Here is a 10,998-nt window from a genome sequence, read left to right as displayed (position 1 = left end):
CTGACCGACTGAATGCTGTTGGATTGTTGATAAAATACCTTTAATATATTTTTCCAAGATCAAAATTGTAGTTCGTACTGTAAATATCTGGCGTTACTCGTGTATGCAAAGATGGTGTCACTTCAAACACATAAGGCGACCACCTTTAAAGGCCATCTTTCTAATTTGCTTTTGGTCAACGATTAGTAGTAGTAGTAGTAGTAGTATTGTTATCATACCTATTATTATTATTATTATTATTATCATTATCATTATCATTATCATTACCATCATTTTCATTATTATTATTGTTATAATTATCATTATCATTATTATGATTAACATTATCATTACTACTACTGTTATTCTTATTATTGTAATCATTATTTGTATTGTTATAATTATCATTATTATTATCATTACTATTATTTGTATTATTATCATTATCATTATTATTATTATTATTATTATTATTATTATTATTATTATTATTATTATTATTATTATTACTATGATTGTTACTATCATCATTATCATTATTGTTATTATCATCATCATTATTATTTTTTATTATCATTATCTTTCTTATAATCATCATTATCACTATCATCATTATTATCATTATTATTACTTCGGCTGTTGCTATTGTTATCATTGTTATCATTATCATTATTATTGTTATCATCATTGCTATCATTATTATTACTAGTAGCAATAGTAGTAGTAGTTGTAATGTTGTTTTTGTTATCATTATCATCACCCTCCTCATTATCATCATCATCATCATCATCATCATTATCACCCTTATCATCACCATTTTATCGCCGTTATCAACACTATGATCTTTATCATCTTTTTAATAACTGTATTTTTATCATTGTTACTATTATCATTATCATCATTATTGTTACTATCATTTCATTATTATCATTATCATTATTACTGTTATTACTATTATGATTATCATCATTTTTAATCTTTCTTGCCTCTTCTACATTTTGAAATACGGAGATTAAAGTCAATATATTTTGCTATATCTATTACTCATTATATTTTTTTCTCATTTTTCCCTTTTCAAGCAAAGTCTGGCGAAGAATGACACGCGAGTGAAAATCTGGTATAAAATATTTTTATTCGTGACATATGAAAATGAAATATATCTGAACATATATGACTAGGATTTTATTCATGAAACTTAAAACTAAGTACACACATACACGCACGCGCGCGCGCACACACACACACACACACACACACACACACACACACACACACACACACACACACACACACACACACACACACACACACACACACGCACACAGACACATACATAAATCCTTTAATATTTTTATCCGTGACATATGAAAATGAAACATATCTGAACATATTACATGACTAGGATTTTATTAATGAAACTTAAAACTAAGTACACACACACACACACACACACACACACACACACACACACACACACACACACACACACACACACATAAATCCTTTAAATAACATTCAAAAGGCACTTTGGCTGCAAAACTACTGTCCACTGAAGCTCGCCGACATGCATTCGTTGTACTGCCCGCTGTCCTGTGCGTTCGCTTCGCTGAAAAGAATTTTCGTTTTTCTGCTCTGCAAAGACAGGAGAAATAAATATACATTTATTAGAATTGCGGAAAACGTTAATGTTTTTTATATGTATGTGTATATATATATATATATATATATATATATATATATATATATATATATATATATATATATATATATATATATATATATATATATATATATATATATATATATATATATATATATGTGTGTGTGTCTGTGTGTGTGTGTGTGTGTGTGTGTGTGTGTGTGTGTGTGTGTGTGTGTGTGTGTATTATTATTCAAATGGATACAGATTATGAAAAAATATATTTTTCATGTGTGTCTATATATATTTTTTTTTTTCAGTGATATATTTGAAAAAAAAAATATAAGGGAATTATTATTATAATCATTTTAACTTTCTTTTCCATAAAATGAAATAGGAATGCATATATTTATCAATCTATTAATCAATCTGTTTTTATATATATATATATATATATATATATATAACTATACATTATTATTTTCCTGTCGATATATCATTTTTTAGTCTAATGTCGATTTGTCTTTTTTATATATTATGTTTTTTATCAATCTTTTCCTATCTAATTATCAATGTTTTCCTACCTATTTTTTCTGTACCTCTATTTATATCTTAATTCGTATCTGCTACTGTTCATGTCTACCTGCTAAGATCTAAATTAGAGTTACCCACGATCTATATAAGTATGTTTATGAACATCGGATCCACTATCTATCTTCCTGTGTATCTATGTCTATCTATTTCTTCCATTTGTCTACCTGTCAAGATGTAGGTGTAGCACCACGCACGATTTATCTATCTATATGGACACTGAATTCACTATCTGTCTACCAGTGTATCTATCGTTCTGTCTATTTTCCTCCGTCTCCTCCCCAGCGCATACCTTGAGGCGGATGTGCGGCCTGTGGGCGTGGGCGGCGTCCCCGAAGAGCCCCTTGGCGTGCCTCCAGAACTTCTCCCCGCGGAGGGTGTAGAGCGCCCAGTTCCACGAGGAGCCGGCCATGAAGGTCCACCAGGCCAGGTGGTGTCCCACGGGCCACCTCAGGTCGGTCGCGATGTCCAGGATGCAAGGGACGCACGACAGGGTGAACAGGAGGACCATGTACGTCAGCGTCTCCGTCAGGCGCCTCATCTCGGGCACGCGATGGGCCGAGTGGATGGTGAGGTTCTCCCGCGCCTGCTGGTCGTGGCGCCGCAGCTGGAGGAGTGTGACGACGGTGACGACGACCACCGTCACGCCCGTCACGACCCAGATGACGATGGACACGACGAAGCGCCACTCGGTCGTGTCGACGTAGGTGGCGTTGACCCCCAGCGTCAGCTTCGTGACAGGGTCGAAGTAGCCGGTGAAGGCGCGGTGGTCGTGGCACCAGTTGAGCATGAGGGAGATGAGCAGGCTCACCACGAACGCCAGCGCCAAGCCCAGGACGATGGACGACCTTCGAAGCGGCTTCCCGAAGACCACGCACAGCCGCTCGATGCTCAGGAGGGCCAGGATGAACATCGAGAAGGACATGCTCAAGGTGAGGACGATCGCGCACGCCAGGGGATACCCGCCCCTTTCGAAGCGCAGGAGGTGGAACTCCAGCTGCATTTTGGCGGAGCTCTCGTGCGCCAGGCCCGGCCAGAAGGTCTTCGGCAGGAGGTGCGCGAGGGTCGTGGTGCCACTCATGAGGGTCATGTGGTCGAACACCGCCAGGGCCGCCGGCATCAGCCCAAGCAGCAGATCCGCAATGGCCAGCGCCGTGCGGATCAGGAACGTGTCCTGGTACACTAAGCCTGTAGATACGATCACCATAAGGATGAACACGTTCCCTATCACCGTTATGATGGTCACTAGGACGGCCACGACGAGGAGGAAGATCTGCTCGATCTGACAGTCCTGAGACAGCTGTTCCCACGTGATAATGGGAGTCTCCCGCGAGTATTTTGTTTCGTAGTACCACAGATCTTCCCAGTCATGAGGGAAATCTGTTCCATTAAGCATCACTCGCATCTGAAGATTATTCCACAAGCTATCAGGCAGCGTGGTGAAGCAGGAGGAACTGCCACCATTGCTGTGATTGTGAAGGGTTTGCTGGAACTCCATCGTGAGGAGTGGTTATTCAATGCTGTATTTCATTATCATGTTCTTCTGGCGATCGAGGGAGTGAAGTTGCTGTGGAAGACCGTGTGTAGCATCTGTAGTGTACGAGAAAAAGAAGAAAAATGATTAACATTAAGTTTGCTAATCCAAGTGGGTTATATATATATATATATATATATATATATATATATATATATATATATATATATATATATATATATATGAAGCTAATGATGATAAATGAGGAAGATATTTTGTTGTGCGTGAAATGACAGTGAAAAAGTATCAGGGAAAATATGGGTCATACTTAGTTAAAAAACAGTTTATTAAATATATATATAAAAATATCTTTCCAAAATTCTCGTGACGTTTAAACATTCAAATATGTAACATATGTAACATTATAATGTAATAACAACAACAGCATCAACAACAATAATAATGATAATAATAACAATAGTCATAGCAACAGTAATAATAATAGCAAAACAATAACAATAATAATGATGGTAATAATAATAATATCGTTATTGCTACTACTGTTATTATCATTAGTAAAAGTAATAACATCAACAACAATAATGAAAATCATGAACATTACATTGACGTGATATAGATGAAGGTCAGATAATGATGATCATAGAAATAATAATAATATTAATGATAATGACAAAAATACAAATTAACGATAATGATAATAGTAATTGTTATAACAAGGATGATACTACTACTAATAATGATAATTATAACAATAATAATAATGATAACAATAATGATAATAATATCAAGAACAACAATATTGGTAATACGCGTTAATACATATTTCTTACGTCACTATTTTTTAAAGTAAATATATTTAAGTATAGAAATGCTTTAAATAAAAATAACATATATATTAGTGACATATCACCACCTGCAAAGTTCGCCAAACCGCTTTGTCAGTGTGAACCACCCGCTTCGACCCCTGTTTCAGAAACAAACAATGCAAAGTCGTGGAAGTGTTTCGCATTATCCACAACGGCGACGGTTTGTTCATGTCTTCATGCTCGACTCGCCGTGGCTCTCTGCATAAGCTCCCTCCATTGTTCTCGGTCTTGTGCCAGTCTTTCAGCTCCTGCCATAGTAAGGAGAAGACCGATGACGAGATTTAGGGTCAACATTAAGATGATCTAAATATGGTAAGAGATTATCTTGATGTTGTTTATAAATCTTGTCTTTGGTCTGCTTCTTTGGTTTCCCATTAGCATAGCAGCGAGTAATCTTATCTCCAAACTGTCACCCCTTAGGAAGTGCACAAGGAAAGCTAATTTTCTTCCATGTATAACGGTGAGCAGTCTGTTTACACTAATCATTTTTTTGGAAGTACTCCATTTGTTTTGTTTTCTGCCCAGCTGTTACGAAGCACCCGCCTGAAGCACTATGGCTCGAAGCTCCGTATTTTCCTCTTCTCTTTACTCAGCTCCGCATGATGCAGTTGAGAAAACTAGGGAATTCAGTAAAAAAGAAAAAAAAACACTAATCTCAGCATTGTTTTCGTCATAGGTGTTAGTGAAAATAGCTCCTATGTATGTGGAAAATCTGACGTTTTCTACAAATTCATCTCTGATTTTTTTACCCGCATTCGAGGTTCGAAACAGGGGGTTCACATTAGATGCGTTGAATGGCGAGTTTCGGGTGTATATTGTTACTAATACCTTTTTTTCCTTTTCATCCCTTCTAAAGTATTTTTTATGCCTAAAGATCTTTACTCTACGTTTTTTTGTCGTTTTGTTCTTTTAATTTAAGAATTAGTTTAGTTATGAAGTTAGTTAAATCGCGTTGTTTAGACAAGACTATTACTAATACCGTAAGATTATTAACTTAAGTATCGCCATCATCTTCATCATCATTATCAACATCATTTCTCTCTCTCTCTCTCTCTCTCTCTCTCTCTCTCTCTCTCTCTCTCTCTCTCTCTCTCTCTCTCTCTCTCTCTCTCCCTCTCCCTCTCCCTCTCCCTCTCCCTCTCCTCTCCCTCTCCCTCTCCCTCTCCCTCTCCCTCTCCCTCTCTCTCTCCCTCTCCCTCTCCCTCTCCCTCTCCCTCTCCCTCTCCCTCTCCCTCCCTCTTACTCAATTCCTCTTTCTCTCTCTCTTTTTCCAAAGTTGCAAGGTTCCCAACCTCTTTCACTCTTGTCAACACTGAAGTACATACTCTTAAAATAGTTTGTTAATCTTAGTAAGTGAAACTACACACAGCTGATAATAAAGTGTTTCTTGTGACCTGTTTTTTTTTCTAGAAATTTCTGTGTATTATCATGTTCGAGTGTTCAATATTGGTAGTTATCTCTCCTGCTTCTTCTTTGTCATTTTCTTTATTACTTTATCATTTTCCGTTTCCTTCTCCTTTTTTAATCTTCCTCTTACTTGATTTCTCATCGCCCTTTCTTCTTTCCATCAGATTTAACTTTAGCTTCTCTTGCTATTCTTTCTTCTTTTCTTCTCTTTCTCCTTCTCCTCCTTCTTCTCATCATTATCCTACCTTTCCTACTCCTTCCCCTCCTCCACCTCCTCCTCCCCTTCTTCCCTTCCTCCTCCACATCCACCACCACCACCACCTCCTCCTCCTCCTCCTCCCTTTCCCTCCCCCTCTCCGTCCTCCTCCTCCTCCTCCTCCTCCTCCTACTCTCCCTCCTTCTCCCCTCCCCGTCCTCCTCCTCCTCCACATCCACCACCACCACCTCCCTCCTCCTCCTCCTCCTTCCCTCCCCCTCCTCCTCCTCCTCCTCCTCCTCCTCCTCTCTCCCTCCTTTCTCCCCTCCCCGTCCTCCTCCTCTCCTCCTCCTCCTATTCCTCCCTCTTCCTCCTACTCCTTCTCTCCTCCTCCTCTTCCTCCTACTCCTTCTCTCCTCCTCCTCCCCCACCTCCTCCACCTCCTCCCCCCATCTATCTCCTCCTCCTCCCCCACCTCCTCCTCCCTCCCCCACCTCCTCCTCCTCCTCCTCCTCCTCCCCCCCCCCCTCAAACCCCCCCTCCTCCCCCCCTCTACCCCCCCACCTCCCCCTCCCCCTGAAACCTCCAAACAAAGCCAAGCAAACAATGATACATTTATTTCCCCCAAAATGAATCACCATCAAGCGACGGATACAGCACGCGACACAAGAACGACATCGGAGAGGTTTTCCGGCTGATCACGTGACTGTGAGTCATAGCGGAGTTTACTACGAAAGAAAGATGATGCAAGACGACTGTAAAAAGGGAGACGGTGATAAAGGAAAAGAGATAGAATACGGAGGGAAGGGAATGGGAGAATAAATGATGTGGGGGGGGGATGTGGGTGTGGTGTGTGATGACGTGTGTGTTTGTGGTGTAGAGTTTGTTTTGTTTTGGTTTGATTATCTGTCTTTCTTTCTCTCTCCCTCCTCTTCTCTCTTTTGTTTTTTCTTTCATTTAATTTCCTCTCCTTTTCTTTTCTTTTCATTTCTCTCTCCTTCTTCTTCTCTCTTTCTCCTCTCATATATTCTCCTTTAAGCTCTCTCTCTCTCTCTCTCTCTCTCTCTCTCTCTCTCTCTCTCTCTCTCTCTCTCTCTCTCTCTCTCTCTCTCTCTCTCTCTCTCTCTCGCTCTCTCCTCTCTCCTCTTCCTCCCTTCCCCCTCCCCTCCCTCCCTCCCTCCCTCCCTCCCTCCCTTCCTCCTTCCTCTCGCCTTCCTCCTTCCCTTCCTCCTTCCTTTTCCCTCCTTCCTCTTCCTCCTTCCCTTCCTCCTTCCTTTCCCTCATTCCATCCTTTCCTCTTTCCCCCTTCCTTCCCTTCCATCCTTCCTTCCCTTCCTTCCCTTCCTTCATCCACCCATCTATCCATCCCTTTATCAGTCCCTCCCTTCCTCCTTCCTTCCCTCTCTCTCTCCTCACCTCTCTCCCTCAATTTCCTCCATCCCTTCCATCCTCCCTCCTTCCCCTCTCTCCCTCTCTCTCTCTCCCTCTCTCCCTCTCTCCCTCTCTTCCCCCTCTCTCCTCCCTCTCTCTCTCTCTCTCTCTCTCTCTCTCTCTCTCTCTCCTCTCCCTCTCCTCTCTCTCCCTCTCTCTCCCTCTCTCTCCCTCCATCTCTCTATCTCTCTCCTTCTCTCTCTCTCTCTCTCCCTCTCTTTCCCTCTCCCTCTCTCTCTCTCTCTCTCTCTCTCTCTCTCTCCCTCTCTCCTCTCTCTCTCCCTCCCTCTCTCTCTCTCTCTTTCTCTTTCTCTCTTTCTCACCCTCCTTCCCTCCCTCCTTTCCCTCTATCTCCAACCCTCTACTCTCCATCCCTCCATCCTTCCCTCCCTCCCTCACCCTCTCCTCCCCTCCCTCTCTCACCTCTCCCTCCCTCCTCTCTCACCCTCACCCTCTCCCTCCCTCTCACCTCTCCCTCCTCTCACCCTCTCACCCTCCCTCCATCACCCTCTCCCTCCCTCACCCTCTCCCTCCCTCCCTCCCTCCCCCTTCTCCTCCTCCCTCCCTCCTCCCTCACCCTCTCCCTCCCTCCCTCCTCTCCCTCCCTCCTCACCCTTCCCTCCCTCCCTCATCCTCTCCCTCCCTCCCTCCCTCACCCTCTCCCTCCCTCCCTCCCTCCCTCACTCCCTTTCTCCCTCCTCCCCTCCCTCACCCTCTTCCCTCCCTCACCCTCCCTTCACCCTCCCCCTCCCTCCCCTCACCCTCTCCCTCCCTCCCTCCCTCACCCTCTCCCTCCCTCCCCTCCCTCACCCTCCCTCCTCCCCTCCCTCCCTCTCTCTCCCTCCCTCCCTCCCTCACCCTCTCCCTCCCTCCCTCCCTCACCCTCTCCCTCCCTCCCTCCCTCACCCTCTCCCTCCCTCCCTCCCTCACCCCTATCCCTCCCTCCCTCCCTCACCCTCTCCCTCCCTCCCTCCCTCACCTCTCTCCTCCCCTCCCTCCCTCACCCTCCCTCCCCTCCCTCCCTCACCCTCTCCTCCTTCCCTCCCTCCCTCCCTCACCCTCACTCTCCCTCCCTCCCTCCCTTTCACCCTCTCCCTCCCTCCACTCCCTCACCCTCTCCCTCCCTCCCTCCCTCACCCTCTCCTCCCTCCCTCCCTCCCCTCACCCTCTCCCTCCCTCCCTCCCTCACCTCTCCCTCCCTCCCTCCCTCACCCTCTTCTCCCCCCTCCCTCACCCTCTTCTCCCTCCCTCCCTCCTCCCACCTCTCTCCCTCCCTCCCACCCTCACCCCTCTCCTCCCCTCCCTCACCCTTCCCTCCCTCCCTCCCTCCCTCACCCTCTCCCTTACCCTGACCCTCTCCCTCTCCCTCCCTCCCTCCCTGCCTCCTTCGTCTCCCTCCATCCATCCTCTCCTCCCCTCCCTCACCCTCTCCCTCCCTCCCTCCCTCCCTCACCCTCTCCTCTCCCTCCCCTCCCTTCCTCCTTCTGTCTCCCTCTCCTATTCGACCCTCTCCCTCCCTCCCTCCTCCTCACCCTCTCCCTCCCTCCCTCCCTCACCCTCTCCCTCCCTTCCCTCCCTCACCCTCTCCCTCCCTCCCTCCCTCCTCACCCTCCTCCCTCCCCCCCCCTCACCCTCTTCCTCCCTCACCTCACCTCACCCTCTCCCTCCCTCCCTCCCTCACCCTCTCCCCTCCCTCTCTCCCTCCCTCCTCACCCTCTCTCCCTCCGGTCCTCACCCTCTCTCTCCTTACCCTTCCTCTCCCCTCTCCCTCCTCTCAAGCCTCTTTCTGTCTCCCCCCCTCTCCATCCATCCCCCTTCCCCTCCTCCTCACCCTCACACCCTCACCCTCTCCTCTCTCCCTCCCTCCCTCCCTCCCTCCCTCACTCTCTCCCTTACCCTCTCCCTCCCACCCTCCTTCACACTCTCCCTCCCTCCCTCCCTGCCTCCTTCATCTCCCTCCATCCATCCTCTCCCTCCCTCCCTCCCTCCTCCCTCACCCCCTCTCCCTCCCTCCCTCCCTCCTTCACCCCTCCCTTCCTCCCTCCCTCCCTCACACTCCCCTCCCTCCCTCCCTCCCTCTATCCTCTCACTCCCTCCTTCTCCTCCCCTCCCTCTATCCTTTCCCTCCCTCCCCCTCCTCCCCCCTCTCCCCCTCCCTCCCTCCCTCTATCCTCTCCCTCCCTCCTCATCCCTCCCTCCCTCCTCTATCCTCTCCCTCCCTCCCTCTCTATCCTCTCCCTCCCTCCCTCCTCCCCTCCCCATCCTTTCCCTCCTCCCTCTCTCCATCCTCTCCTCCCTCCCATCCCCTCCTCCTCCTCTCCCTCCTCCCTCCCTTATCCTTTCCCTCCCTCCCTCTCTCCATCCTCTCCCTCCCCCTCCATCCATCCATCCTCCCTCCCTCCCTCCCTCCTTCCTCTCCTCCCTCCACGTGCGATCACGGGCACCCTGACTCACACATGATCCAATCCCTCTTTTCCGGTCCTTCTCCTTACTCTTTCACTTCCTCTTTTACTTCATATTCCGGACAAAGAAAAATAAAAATAAGTTCACTGACATTCGTCTCTCCCGATAACGCAACTTGACAAGAATAACTGTGGCAGGAAATCACCCACGTAAGAAGAAGAAGAAGAAAAAGGGAGAAGAAGAAGAAGAAGAAGAAATAGAAACAGGGATAGAAGGAGGAGGATAGAAGGAAAAAGAGGAACAGCAGAAGGAGGAGGAGGAAGATGATGTGAATGATGATGAAGAAAAAGAAGAACGCGGAGTAGGAGAAGAAGAAAAAGAAGGAGGAGGAGGATATGATGATGAAAAAAAGGAGGAGGAGGAGGCGAAGAAGAAAAAGAGGAAGAAGATGATGATGAATAAAGGACAAGAAGAAGAAGGAAAAGGAAAAGAGGAAGAGGAAGATGATGAAAAAGAAGAAAAAAGAAAAAAATAACGCAAAATAGATTAAACAGAGACATCAAAGAGAATGAATCACATCATCATGATAATTCCATATTTTATGTCATTCGCTCTTCGATTCCGCATCTGCATCGGAATTAAAGTGAACTCTATATGCCATAGTATCGGAATGCGCGCGTGAGGATTAGATCCCATTCTCTTTGTTTTTTTCTCGTACGGGGAATTCCCGAATCCTGACAGGTTTCCATTTTCTTTCATTTATCGTTGCGCTTTTGTTTTCGGTTTTGGTTTTGGTTTTGGTTTTGTTTTGTTTTGTTTTTTTTGCTGTTAAGGGGGGCGGGGGGACACATTGTAAAGAGACCATGGTGATGTTGAGGAAAATATATCTATTTTTTTAGAAGTTAGATCTGAGAATGCGCCATTATACACAGCCAAACGGTTTTGACCGTTTCACAAGGTGGACACAGGTCACGAGAATACACAGTCAGTG

The 10,998-nt window shown here is 45.6% G+C and overlaps 2 protein-coding genes across 4 annotated transcripts in view; one reads left to right on the top strand and one right to left on the bottom strand.

Annotated features, from left to right (window-relative positions):
- Nucleotides 1-1,088: 1,088 nt before the first annotated feature.
- The window catches only part of LOC113827981 (uncharacterized), a 10,443-nt gene continuing 533 nt past the window's right edge, over nt 1,089-10,998 (bottom strand). For 2 of the 3 annotated variants that reach the window (XM_070139379.1, XM_070139380.1), the window contains exons 2-3: nt 2,502-3,799; nt 1,089-1,611 (exon numbers count right to left, since the gene is read on the bottom strand). In XM_070139379.1, the coding sequence (XP_069995480.1) occupies nt 1,519-1,611; nt 2,502-3,707 (1,299 nt within the window). In that variant the 5' untranslated portion in view covers nt 3,708-3,799 and the 3' untranslated portion in view covers nt 1,089-1,518. Of the gene's footprint in view, nt 1,612-2,501; nt 3,800-4,617; nt 4,745-10,998 lie in introns of those variants that run through there. The other variant, XM_027380938.2, reaches the window with a different exon arrangement.
- LOC113813106 (nucleoporin p58/p45) overlaps nt 4,753-10,998 on the top strand; it is a 50,553-nt gene continuing 44,307 nt past the window's right edge. The window contains exon 1 of the mRNA XM_070139372.1: nt 4,753-4,882. The gene's annotated coding sequence lies outside the window, so the exon portion shown is untranslated. The remainder of the gene's footprint in view (nt 4,883-10,998) is intronic.

Source organism: Penaeus vannamei, chromosome 25 (genome assembly GCF_042767895.1).
Source record: "Penaeus vannamei isolate JL-2024 chromosome 25, ASM4276789v1, whole genome shotgun sequence".
In the NCBI taxonomy this organism is placed as follows: Eukaryota; Metazoa; Arthropoda; class Malacostraca; order Decapoda; family Penaeidae; genus Penaeus; species Penaeus vannamei.
Note: the sequence above shows the minus strand (reverse complement) of the source record. Positions and strands in the feature narration are given on the sequence as shown.